General features: G+C 44.5%; 1 protein-coding gene across 2 annotated transcripts; it reads right to left on the reverse strand.

The window, feature by feature from the left end:
* Positions 1–711: 711 nt before the first annotated feature.
* LOC129704973 (protein C19orf12 homolog) lies at positions 712–14164 on the reverse strand. 2 transcript variants are annotated; one of them, XM_055648338.1, is made up of 3 exons: positions 14011–14164; positions 9132–9300; positions 712–7418 (listed from the first exon to the last, which is right to left on the reverse strand). In XM_055648338.1, exons 2-3 carry the CDS (start codon positions 9289–9291, stop codon positions 7153–7155), a joined length of 426 nt encoding a protein of 141 aa, XP_055504313.1. In that variant the 5' UTR covers positions 9292–9300; positions 14011–14164; the 3' UTR covers positions 712–7152. The 2 variants fall into 2 exon arrangements, with proteins under 2 accessions (XP_055504313.1, XP_055504312.1); XM_055648337.1 differs by lacking the exon at positions 14011–14164 and adding an exon at positions 13444–13595.
* Between the last annotated feature and the right edge of the window lie 63 nt (positions 14165–14227).

A 14227-nucleotide genomic window follows, 5' to 3' on the forward strand; every position in this document is an offset into this window, starting at 1 on the left:
ACTATTGTTGGTATTTGCGCTCCCTCCTAACTGCAAGCGGCTCGTGCTATTCGTCTGTCTTTTTATTCTTTTTACTTTGTTCAAATGTATTCTTGCGTCAGTTTTTAGGCCAACTTCGGAGCGGGAAGAGATGTGGTGGCGCGCGGCTGCGACCCGACTTTTGTAGTTCGGAGGCACCGGCCGCAGACCCGGTGGACGGGAACATCGGGAGCTCGCAGGTCCCCGGTGGGAGACCGCTTTTCTGAGCTCCCCAACGGCGACTTCTCCCGCTGGAACCGTGGGTTTAAGGACATGGAGCCGGGGCCTAACATCGCCCGGCGTGGCTTAAACGGCCTCAGGATTTACCATCGCCCGCCGGGGGCTTTAACATTGGAGTCCCAGTTCGCCTCGACACTGCAGTTGGACTGCTGGACCACGGGAGAAGGAACAAAGGGAAGAGATAAAGACTTTCCCTTCCATCACAGTGAGGAGATGTTGGCGACTCACTGTGATGGATGTTTATGTAAACTGTGTTAAGTGTGGGTCTTGGATTGTTTTGGAATGTAAAAAAACTGTAGAAATGATATTTCGTTCCAACCTAGGTTTGCATTCTATTCTATTCTATTCTATTCATGGCCAGTGGGGGGGGGGGGGGTGCTTTCTGGAGCGCTAGTATGGGTGTTATGGGCTGAAGGGACTGGTTTCCAGAGGGCTAGTATAATAATAATAATAATAGTAATAATACATTTTATTTATGGGCACCTTTCAAGAGTCTCAAGGACACCGTACAAAAATTTAGCAGGTAGAGGAAAAACATGTAAGGGGAATGAAATAAATAGTAGACATGACTAGTACACAAAGTAAAGACAGTATGGACATTGTGGGCCGAATGGATTCTTTTGCTGGCAGCACTCAAGCCTGTTGTGCTTGCAGCTCACTCACTCACGGCTCATGGACTGGCAGTTGACTCACGGCTATTCCTTGAAATTTCAAGCAGGGTGCAAGTCCACCAAATTCAAGTGCAGTTTCATACCATTTCAAGCAGGATGCAAGGCCAATAAAGACAGCGAGTTGTGATCTCTCCCTCCTCCATCTTGCAGAGACTGAGCCACGCCCACACTTCTGGGTTTTATAGTCCCCCACCCCCCTCTGACCAGAAGGGTCATGGCCTTCATGGCGTGATTGACAGGAGAGAGAGAATCTCAACATTTTTAAAAAACTAATAACTCTTTTATTTTTCATCGATGGGAAAAATCCTCGACACCTGATGAGCGGAGGGGGACTCCGAGTAAAATGGCCAAAAATCACAGCCGTAAGTGGCAGCGTTTTTTCTAAAATCAATATACAGAACAATAAGAAGTGGTAAAGATCAGACTTTTAGTAATATAGATATATGGTATATGAACACACTGATCTGTATTTATGCCTACAATATTCTGTTGTGCTGCAGCAAGCAAGAATTTAATTGTCCTATCTGTAGCGTTGCTACTAAACCTACTATCAGCGGCGCTACAAATCTGCCACTCCCTGCGCGTACGATTCCGGAGGCTTTGTGGAGGGGGCGGGGTTAAAATGCAGGTTTGCATTGGTTGTCGGAGAGGGATGTCCTTGGGCTGCGAGCTGGTGAATAAAAATCATTCACTCTACCGTTCCCGTTTTAAAAAAAAACAATTTGCTGGACGATTCGCTGGATTAAACGCGATTAAAAAGGTCTTCAACATCACGGATTACAATATCAGGACAAAACAAAAGGTATGTCATTTATTTATCATATTATCTTGCTTTTTGGTGTGGCTTCATTTTAATCTTATGATGCGAAAATGTTATTTAGGCCCCCCTACAAATCGTGTCTTGCCTGCCGATATGGGCTTAAAATATATGGCAACAGCAACATTCCAATCGATCACATTCCAGAAACATCCACTCTCAAGATAATCAAATTCATTATTTTTTAGTCAGATGTATTGTGCAAAAAATAATCATTTTGATTATCTTGAGAGTGGATGTTTCTGGATTAATTCATGGGAATTAAACATTAAATTCCTTCCATTTGGCATATAAATTCATGACAAAGTGAGATTTTAAAATCATGTTATATTGTGAATTCTTGTGTGAATGGGATCAGTTTGTTATTTGTTATTTGGATACTTAGGCTATTTAAAAATGTTAGCCTTTTCTTAAGAACAATAATTGATAGATGTTTAGATCTAGTAATTTAATTTAGATGAAACTGATGAATATGATTTTTTTGTTGGGTATTTACTATTTGTTATAGCGTTTAACTTTATCATTTCTACCTTTTTTTCTAAAACTGCAAATTATAACTTGTTTCTGTAAATGCTGTTCAGTGGGTTTTTTCCTTTACATTTTAAACAGATGTCTCCGAAGAAGAAATGCAAAATTGTCAATCCAAACGCCCAGCAAAAGAGACTGATTTAGACAGCATTCGCAGAGATTATCCGGATTTGGACTACTCCAAATGTGATGATCTACAGGACATTCTTAATGGGAAAGTAGTGGGCAGAAAGGCATGTCATGCGTGGTTGGAAGAGCAAAATCTTGTAGTTTCCAATGCGAAAATTGAAAAGTTGAGGAAAAAATAGGTGTACAGAGTTGCTTATTGGTTACAATCTGAGGAGTATGATGATGCCACTGATTATGATATTCCAATGTACCAGCTAGCAACTGATCTTCTCCATAAAGACTTGGTCTTTTGCTAGAAAATGTAATTTCTTTACCTGTCTGTTACAGACTTACAGCATATAATACAATAATATTAAAGTTCTGATCTTGAGAATATCACATTTTTGAATTTTCAAGGCAGTCTGGGAATTTATTACTATTTCCGTCACAACGGTTAATTTTGTAATTAGCTACAATTAGGTAACTAACTAATAATATGCTTTAATTTCAGGTCATCCAAGTAAGATGTTTCATATTTGTTTCAGAATGCTTCAATCTATAATAACTGAATATTTCATTCAGTTCTCCTAATTTTTAAGAAAGTTATGGGCTTTTGACTGTCCTCGATCATAGCTTTTGTGTTAAGTCAATGGAAAATCAATAGGGAACAAGATGCTAATTTCCGAGTATGAAAATGGCCATAACTTTTTTAATACTGAAGATATGAAAGTGAATTAGGTATCAATTTTTAATTTTTTTTAAATTTATTTTTATTAGGAGCAATTGTACAGAAAGAGAATGATCGCCATAACAGTTATACTATTTTCGTACTGCTTCAGCTTTAACGTTTTATGAACTAATAACTAGATCGGGAAAAAAGGGAACGAAAGAAGAAAAGAGAAAGAAAAGAAAGAATTTCAAGAAAAACACGAAAAAGAAAAAAGGAAAACCCCAGAACTAACGAAGAAGTGAAAGAAGCGGAGATATATCCCACTGCCCTTCCATACGCTCGCTCACCCAACCCAAGCGTCGGTTTTGAGTTTGTGTTCAACCATTGTGTTGTTGAAGAAATTCAATAAAAGGAGACTAATTAGGTATCAAATTAAAGTTATTTTTATGCTTTTATCTGATGGGATAAATTACAGGCTTGATTTTAAAAATCTCCAAATTTTGTAACATTCCTACTATCTGGGACACGTGACAATAAACTTTCTTGACTTGAAACATATCAATATGTATGGCGATAATCGGGTTAAAAGAAGAAATTACTAATCGTATAGACAAAAAAAGTCTGCAGTGGGAGTATTTATAGATCTAAAAAAGCTTTTGTTACCATTGATCACAATACATTACATGATAAATTGGAAAGGTACAGTATCTATCAGTTGAATTGGTTGAGAAACTATTTAAGTATCAGGCAACAGTTTGTGAAGATAGGCGAGCATAAATCAACATGCTTGGATATTCCTTGCGGAGAACCTCAGTGGTCAGTATTACGACCAAAATTGTTCATTCTGTATATAAATTATATATGTAGAGTATCAAAAATATTTAAATTTGTTTCATTTGCGAACAATATTAATATCTTTTGAGCTGGGGAGAATTTACAGCAGGTTTTGGAGGAGATCACATCAGAAATTAGAAAATTAAAAAGGTGGTTTGACATAAGCAAATTATCATTAAATTTGAACTAAACAAAGATTGTGTTGTTTGGATATTTTAAAATAAACACACAGGTCCAAGCGAGGGCAGATGGTGTTGATATAGAAAGACTATATATGAAAATATATTTCTAGGTGTGATATTAAACCACAAAATCTGCTGGAAATCTCATATAAAACATGCGAGCAAAGCTGTCAAGGAGCATTGCAGTCTTGGGAAGAACAAGGAACATTCTGAATCACAAAGCAATGTTCGCTTGTACTGCCATTTCCAAATTGCTGTGTGGAGTATCGGGGTAACACTTACACAAGCGCCCTATTGTGCAGACTGCCACAATGGGCCATAAGGATAGTTAATAATGTTTAAGAAGGAACTGCAGATGCTGGAAAAATCGAAGGTAGACAATAATGCTGGAGAAACTCAGCGGGCGAGGCAGCATCTATGGAACACAGGAATAGGTGATGTTTCGGGTGGAAACCCTTCTTCAGACTGATGAAGGAATAGGTGACGTTTCGGGTCGAGATCCGAAACATCACCTATTCCTTTGCTCCATAGATGCTGCCTCACCTGCTGAGTTTCTCCAGCATTCATGAACTCACCAACTCTCCGATTTTAAAGTCAAATGCCTTTAAGTTTATGGATCTAGTAGAATTTAATGTATAGCACAAATAATGTATAAAGCAAGAAATAGTTTACGACCAGGTAATATACATACAATGTTCTTTACCAGGGAGGGTGGTTATAATTTGAGAAGAAAGTTTAATTTAAAGAAACTTTGTGTTTGCACAACTATGAAATGTTTGTGTATTTCAAGCTGTGGGGTAGAGTTGTGGAATGATTTGGATGTGGAACTCAAGCAAAGCACAGACATTACTCAGTTTAAGAAGAAGTGCAAAAAAAATATTTTCCAGAGATTTAAGAATGAGGAAGGGCCGTGATGACAGATAAGTTTAGTTTCTCAACACAGTGGGATATTCGCCTTGTACATAGAATTTAGATAATTGTTTATTAACTGTACGCGTGTATGTATGGGTGCGTGTATATGTGTATGTATGTGGCTTATGTATGGATACATGTATGTATATGTTTGTGTATTTATATATATATATGTAGATGAGCTAAAGTTTGTGAATTAATTGAGGAGTAGCGGAGAAGCGGTTGGAATAAATAAGTATACTTCCTCCTACTCCTTTTCAAACATAAGAATTAATTTGTGATGTTTATGAGAATGTAATGAGTTGTGTCTAGATTTATTGTTCATTTCATTGATTTTTTGCCTTGTTTTTAACTTTGTGTTTTACATGTGCAAAATAAAATATATACTACTACTACTACTACTACTGCTACTACTATTACTACTACTATTACTATTACTAGTACTACTACTACCACTACTACTACTACTGCTATTATTACTACTACTACTACTACAATTACAGAGAAAGGTTGAACAAGTTAGGGCTTTATTCTTTGGAGCGCAGAAGGTTAAGGGGGGACTTGATATAGGTTTTTTAAATGATGAGAGGGATAGACAGAGTTGACGTGGAAAAGCTTTTCCCACTGAGAGTAGGGAAGATTCAAACAAGGGGACATGACTTGAGAATTGAGGGACAGAAGTTTAGGGGTAACATGAGGGGGAACTTCTTTACTCAAAGAGTGGTGGCTGTGTGGAATGAGCTTCCAGTGAAGGTGGTGGGGGCAGGTTCGTTTTTATCATTTAAAAATAAATTGGATAGTTATATGGACGGGATGGGAATGGAAGGTTATGCTCTGAGCGCAGGTATATGGGACTAGGGGAGAATATTGTTCGGCACGGACTAGAAGGGTCGAGATGGCCTGGTTCCGTGCTGTAATTGTTATATGGTTATATGGTTACAATTACTACCTTTCACACAATCAAATATTCCAGGCAATGCCCATGTCCCAGTGTGTCCGAGATGACCACCTTGTCTAAACATTAGTGGCATCATCACTGCCAACACTTCCTACATCGGAACAGAACACTCAGTGGCTATCTAACTGGATCAGTCACAAAGAAACTGTGGTCACAAGAGCCGAGTCAAGTATTCTTGAAACTGGTCATCTCCTGACTCCTCACCTCCTTCCCACCATCGATAAAGCAGAAGTTGAGGCGGTGATGAAATCTTCAACAGTTGATCGCAACTCTAAAAAAACACTCGTTATATCAGCAGCTCATCATCTACCACTTGCAATGTTCATCCCAATACAACATCACCTCCAAATAGGCTCCAAACTATATTCACTTGTGGGCATGGCATTACTTTTGACTTTGCAATGTTATTGTCTATGTTTATGTAATTTATGTTAGGTTATCCAGAGTACTATATATATATATCCCAATGTGCACAAACAAGATCAAATAGAACAAGTTGGCGTACAACTTTAGGCTATGCATGCCATACACAAGAAGAAGATCTATATCTCCAGAGATGCTGCCTGTCCTCCTGAGTTACTCCAGCATTTTGATCTATCTTCAGAATCTAGTGTACCGTCTCCTTCCACCAGCTTCAGTGAGATGTCTGGTTGGTGAGGTATTACATTCCCAGTAACTACAAAGCATAGTTTTAAATTATCACTCCAAGTACCATCTTTATCAAGTTTCGCCACATTAATTAAAAGATTATTAACAAGCCTTTTAAAAATAGAACCAGTTCTCCTAGAGTTTCCTGAACGCTTCAGCAGATCTTTCCCTTCTTGTGAACCCAGTCCATTTCCAATTCATTAACGATCAACAAATATAAAGGCAAGAGAAGGCAACTGACCAATTAAAATAAATACAATTAATCCAGAAGCTGATATATTGGGGTGGTTATTGATCCTGGATGATGGGGCTATGATCGACAATATTGCATTGGCCACCAGTTCAATACTTAACTTATTGTTCAGTTCCATTTAAATCAACGGTGCTGAATATTGGACTTGGAGCCACACACGCCACCAAATGACCCCAATATTGAAAACAGCAGAAGTACCCAAAATTGCAGCAGAATAATCGAGCTAGCATTCTCTACGGATCCTTGATTCAGTCGGCAACACACTATGTACCTATCCACGCAATGCAATCCATATTTGAAGTACAAGTTGGTCTCAGTCCTGATATTGTACCTCTGCATTGAGTTGATTCATGAAGAAACTACAGATTGCTGCCAGGACCTGCTGCTTCAGGACAGCGTTTCCCATCACTAACGATGTCAGCTGGACAACATCGGTCCAGTCCAGGTGCTGGATAATGTTGTTCACGTCATTAGAAAGCATCAGCTGTTGGTTTGGTGGCAGCTCCATCAGGATCTGCGGCACTGGTTTAAATTGTCCGCTGGTCATCCACGCCCCCAACAGACCACCGAACGCACCCCCTGGGGAAAGCAAAGGCGAGGGAAGAGCATTTAGTTTCTATCTTTACAATGAATAATTTGGAGGCAGGGTAGCAGGGTGGCGCAGCGGTAGAGTTGCTGCCTCACAGCACCAGAGACCCGGGTTCGATCCTGACTATGGGTGCTGTCTGTACGGAGTTTGTACGTTCTCCCCGTGACTTGCGTGGGTTTTCTCCAGATGCTCTGGTTTCTTCCCACACTCCAAAGATGTGCAGGTTTGTAGGTTAATCGGCTTGGTATCATTGTAAATTGTCCCCAGTGTGTGTAGGATAGTGTTAGTGTGCGGGGATCACTGGTCAGCACGGACTCGGTGGGCCGAAGGGACTGTTTGACATTTGTCTACGGTCTTCTAAATTCTCCAGTCTTTTACCCAGAGTTGGGGAAGCATGAACCAGAGGGGATCGGTTTAAGATGAGAGGTGGAAGATTTAATATGAACCTGAAGAGCAAATGTTTCCTCACAAAGGGCGGTGGCTGTATGGAACGAGCTGCCAGGGGAGGTAGTTGGGGCAGGGACTAGAACAATATGTATAAGACACTTGGACAGCTACATGGTTAGGAAAGGTTTAGAGGGATATGGGCCAAAAGCGGGTAGATGGGACTAGCGTAGATGGGGCATCTTGGCCAGTGTGGATGAGTTGGGCAGAAGGGCCTGTTTCCGTGCTGGATAACTCTATGACTCTGTTCCAGCAGTCCAAGGTCCCTTGACCAAAGATCCATTGTCAAGTCAGCCAGGGAAGTGACATAGCAGGTATCTCATGATTAGCTGGTGTACACACGAGAACTTACTAACACAATTAGGTCGTCAACAGGAGGAGGTGAATGGGCCCAGTAATGTCTCTTTCCACAAGCTGCCCAACTACTGTGGTGACACAAAATACATCTGGAATCTGGAGCAAAAACAAGCCGCTGGTGTAACTCAGCTTCTGTGGAGCGAAGAAAATAGGCAACGTTTCGAGTTGAGACGGTTCTTCACTCTGAAGAAGGGTCTCGACCCGAAACTTTGCCTATTTCCTTCGCTCCATAGATGCTGCCTCACCCGCTGAGTTTCTCCAGCATTTTTGTCTACCTTCGATTTTCCAGCCTCTGCAGTTCCTTTTTAAACAGCTGGTGAAACTCAGTGGGTCAGGCAGCATCTGTGGAGCGAAAGGCATGGTCAATGTTTTGGGTCCAGACTCTGGAGTTCTAGGATTTAAATCCATTGACGATGGAAGATCAATAGTATTCGTACCAATAAGGATAGTGTGTAATTATAGAGTATAGAACAAAATCTGGAGTAACTCAGCGGGTCAGGCAGCGTCTCTGGAGAAAGAGAATAGGTGACGTTTTGAGTAGAGACCCTTCTTCAAACTATGAGTCAAGGGAAAGGGAAACGAGAGATATGAAAGGTACATGAAACGAATGAATGAGAGATATGCAAAAGGTCAAATCAAAGGTAGCAAGGAAGGTCAAGGAAAGGTGGAGCCCACAATGGTTCATTGTTGGCTGTGTGGAAGGTGATAACGAGTTATGCAGAGTGTGAAATTCAGCAGGACGAGAGTGAAACCAGACTAGAACCTGTGGAGGACGTGGAGAGGTGATGTTTGTGTGAGGAGTGAGATAACATAGAACCAGTGTGAACGGGCGATTGTTGGTCGGCATGGACTCGCTGGGCCGAAGGGCCCATTTCCATGCTGTATCTCCAGACTAAACTTACCGACTGCGATCCCGGGCGGGCCTCCCACCAGGCCACCGGCAAAGGCGATGGCTCCGGCTAACAGCGCTCCTCTGGCAGAGTTCTTAATGGCTACGTGCATCTTCTCCACCTCAGAGATGTGCTGCACCAAGTGCATCATCCCCTGAATGTCCACCGGCATCTCGCCCAACTGCAGGGTAGACAAACCCAACATTACTGTTCACCCGCTACAACTGCTCATCACAACACCAACATAGCCTTGGAATGGCAAATCATTTATAGACCACTCCAACCTCCAATCCTACCACCGAGGCTAGTGGTGAATATTTTGTGACAATGAATTATTTTCAATAAAACTACCGGTAGATGGGGTGGGAGATTACAACCTTCACCGTTTCGACTAATGTAATCAACCCGACGTGCACAAACAAAAGATGGAATTCTCTGCCTCAGAGGGCGGTGGAGGCCGGTTCTCTGGACACTTTCAAGAGAGAGCTAGATAGGGCTCTTAAAGATAGCGGAGTCAGGGGATATGGAGAGAAGGCAGGAACGGGGTACTGATTGTGGATGATCAGCCATGATCACATTGAATGGTGGTGCTGGCTCGAAGGGCCGAATGGCCTACTCCTGCACCTATTGTCTATCAAGTAGAACAAGTTGACCTACAACTTTAGGCTGTGCACGCCATACGCAAGAAGAATAGAACTAGATGTTTTAGATTCAAATTGCTACCAAGCAGAGTTTATATTAAAGAGTTAGAGGATATTAGCGGTACAGAGGTCCCAGGCAGGGCATTCCCGGCATCCGCCACTCTGTAAATAAGCTTGCTCCACACATCTCAAATCTTTCTTTCAGTTGTTCTATGTACCCTTTCAAATCTCTCCTTTCCTTCTTTTTATTCTGGTGTTTGATTTTCACATGTTTAAATTATAATGTTTTATTTTTAATTGTCTACAATGTTTTGTGTTTTTACATAGAAACATAGAAAATAGGTGCAGGAGTGGGCCATTCGGCCCTTCGAGCCTACACCACCATTCGATATGATCATGGCTGATCATCCAACTCAGTATCCTGTACCTGCCTTCTCTCCATACCCTCTGATCCCTTTAGCCATAAGGGCCACATCTAACTCCCTCTTAAATATAGCCAATGAACTGGCCTCAACTACCTTCTGTGGCAGAGAATTCCACAGATTCACCACTATCTGTGTAAAAAATGATTTTCTCATCTCGGTCCTAAAAGACTTCCCTCTTATCCTTAAACTGTGACCCCTAGTTCTAGACTTCCCCAACATCGGGAATAATCTTCCTGCATCTAGCCTGTCCAACACCTTAAGAATTTTGTAAGTTTCTATAAGATCCCCCCTCAATCTTCTGAATTCTAGCGAGTACAAGCCGAGTCTATCCAGTCTTTCTTCATATGAAAGTCCTGACATCCCAGGAATCAGTCTGGTACTTACCATGTATGTCATGTTTTTACTATATATGTCATGTTTTTAATTGTTCTGACTGTAGTGTACCTTTAAAATGGAAATATTATGAGTACAATAAAGGTCTGTCAATAGAAAATAGGTGCAGGAGTAGGCCATTTAACCCTTCGAGCCAGCACCGCCATTCAATGTGATCATGATTAGATAGTCTTTATTGTCATTCAGACCAAAGTCTGAACGAAATTGCAGCAGTCATACATATAATACAATAAAACAACAATAAACACATATTAACATCCACCACAGTGAGTCCACCCAGCATCTCCTCACTGTGATGGAGGCAAAAGTCTTAGGTCTGCAGTCTCTTCCCTCCTCTTCTCCCTCTGCGCTGGGGCGATACCGCTCGGGCGATGTTATAACAGTCCCGCGGCTCAAACACCGCGGCCCGGGGTGGTTGAAGCTTCCGCCCACCAGTCCTGCAGACGCAGCCGCTGGCCCGCGGCCGAACCCCGGACTCAGGCCACCGCCACCAGAACACCGTCCCAGCCACCCTCATGTGAGTACCGTACCGTCTTCAGCCTCGGGCTGGGCCGCCCCGACATGGGTGATCATCCCCAATCAGTACCCTGTTCCTGCCTTCTCCCCATATCCCCTGACTCTGCTATTTCTAGGAGCCCTATCTAGCTCTCTCTTGAAAGCATCCAGAGAATCTGCCTCCACCGCCCTCTGAGGCAGAGAATTCCACAAACTCACAACTCTCTGTGAGAAAAAGTGTTTCCTTGTCTCCGTTCTAAATGGCTTACTCCTTATTCTTAAACCGTGGCCCCTGGTTCCGGACTCCCCCAACATCGGGAACATGTTTCCTGCCTCTAGCGTGTACAAGCCCAGCCGCTCCACTTTCACGACCTGTTTCACTCGTGGACGTTTTTCATCACATTCATGATGCCACAAGAACCCACGACTAGCATCAAGGCCTGCTACGACCTACCCACGACCTTATAACGACCATGCTGCAAGTATGAGTCAAGGGCAAACTCGGCAGAGGTCGTGAATTAGGTGGTGAAAGTGGAACAGGCCCTTAAACATGCACTTTGCCCTCGATATTACTGACAATGACCAGGCTTTTAGACACAAAATGCTGGAGTAACTCAACAGGCCAGGCAGCATCTCTGGAGAGAAGGAGTTTTGGAGGGGGGAGATTAGAGTAGGTATGGGGAGTGGGAAAAGTTGAGACGGTTGATGTTCACAGGGGGAAGAGTTAACTTTTATTGACGTAATCTCAGACAACGACGACAAGGCCTACCGGGAGGAGGTGGCTGATCTAGCACTCTGATGCCAGGAGAACGTTTTTCCTTCCATTATTTATTATGTAAAAGAATATGTGTGTTATGATTGTGTTTATAATTTGTTTGGTTGTTTGGTTGTTTGTCTTTTGCACAAAAGTCCGCAAGCATTGCCACTTTCATTTCACTGCACATCTCGTATGTGTATGTGGCAAATAAACTTGACTTGACTTGAAATTTCATTTCCATTATCTATTTCCCAGAATGTGGTTACACCCATTCATAATGAGGCGCCTTGCACATGTTCCCCATGTTGGGGGAGTCCAGAACCAGGGGTCACAGTTTAAAGCGATAGGCCATTTAGGACTGAGAAGAGGAAAAACATTTTCACCCAGAAAGTTGTGAATCGGTGGAATTCCCTGCCACAGAAGGCAGTGGAGGCTGATTCACTGGATGTTTTCAAGAGAGAGTTAGATTTAGCTCTTGGGGCTAAAGGAATCAAGGGATATGGGGAGAAAGCAGGAACGGGGTACTGATTCTGGATGATCAGCCATGATCGTATTGGATGGCGGTGCTCTACTTCTGCACCTATTGTCTATGATCAGGGGGTGAGTGAGCGCCGCGGCGGGAACATTACCCGCGGTTCTGGGTCGCACCAGGTAATGTTCAGGTGCGGGCCTGACCTGGAGACCCCCCACACACTGGGACCCACACACACACTGGGACCCCCCCCCCACACACTGGGACCCACACTGGGACCCCCCCACACACACACTGGGACCCACACACACACTGGGACCCCCCCCACACACACTGGGACCCCCCCCACACACACACTGGGACCCCCACACACACTGGGACCCCCCACCACACACACCCCCCACACACACTGGGACCCCCACCCCACTGGGACCCCCCCACACACACTGGGACCCACACACACACACTGGGACCCCCCACACCACACTGGGACCCCCCCACCACACACTGGGACCCCCACACCCCACCTGCCCCCACCACACACTGGGACCCCCACACCACACTGGGACCCCCACACCACACACTGGGACCCCCCCCACCACACACTGGGACCCACACACACACTGGGACCCCCACACACACTGGGACCCCCCCACCACACACTGGGACCCCCCCACACACTGGGACCCCCCACCACACACTGGGACCCACACACACACACTGGGACCCACACACACACACTGGGACCCACACACACACTGGGACCCCCCACCACACACTGGACCCCCCCACCACCACACATGGGACCCCCCACACACACTGGGACCCCCCCCCACACACTGGGACCCCCCCACCACACATTGGGACCCCCCCCCACCCCCACACCCCCCCCCACACACACCCCCCCCACCACACACTGGACCCCCCCCACCACACACTGGGAACCCCCACACACACTGGGACCCCCCCCACCACACATTGGGACCCCCCACCACACATTGGGACCCCCCCCCACCCCCACACACACTGGGACCCCCACACTGGGACCCCCCACCACACATTGGGACCCACACACTGGAACCCACACACACTGGGACCCCCACCACACACTGGGACCCACACACCGCACCAGACTCTGTACCTTAAACTGACACAAACACCGGCAGTCTCTCTCTCTCTCTCTCACATCCACAGGCCGGGGTTCCGCCGTCTGCGCCAAAGATCCTATAGCGGAGCTCTGCTATAGGATCTTTGGTCTGCGCTCTCTGTACATACGCACCAGAGATCCTATAAGATCTTTGATACACACTATCCTCCTCCCCTTCCTTCTCTCTATCCCTCCCCTTCCCTCTCTCTCCCTCTCCCACCTAAAGATATGATCTTTGCTCGCTCCGCACTCTCCACCAAAGATCTTGTCAATTTTATTCTTGACAAGAAGTTTGAACTGGCAGATTTATGAATCTAACCCACACAACATTGATTACACTGCGAGTCGGGTCGGGTCAGGTAGGCTCAGGTTGCTAAAATGGGCGGGGAAAAATGCCCATGATCCCCTCCATAGCTACTACACGTCAGCCCATTGCATTTAGCAGGAGTAGCCTATCTTGCTCTGCTATAGGATCTTTGCTCTCCACTCTCTCTCTCTCCCCCACCACACACACACACTTGACACTAGCCACTGTAGAAGCGCCCTGCACTCTAGACTCACCCAGTCTCCAGCCTTGTGAGTACAATGACCTCCTGGTTCCCGCCCGGGCCCCAGTGAGCGACGACAAAGATCATGTGAATCAGAATCACGAGGCTAATCCCCAGAGATAATCTAGTTATTGTTCACAGCTCTGGTCTGGAAAATCACCCTGTCCCACGTTGTAGCCTGGAGTCACGTCAGCTGGACACGTCTCGACCAGAAACGTCACGCATTCATT

This window comes from Leucoraja erinacea, chromosome 17 (genome assembly GCF_028641065.1).
Source record: "Leucoraja erinacea ecotype New England chromosome 17, Leri_hhj_1, whole genome shotgun sequence".
In the NCBI taxonomy this organism is placed as follows: domain Eukaryota; kingdom Metazoa; phylum Chordata; class Chondrichthyes; order Rajiformes; family Rajidae; genus Leucoraja; species Leucoraja erinaceus.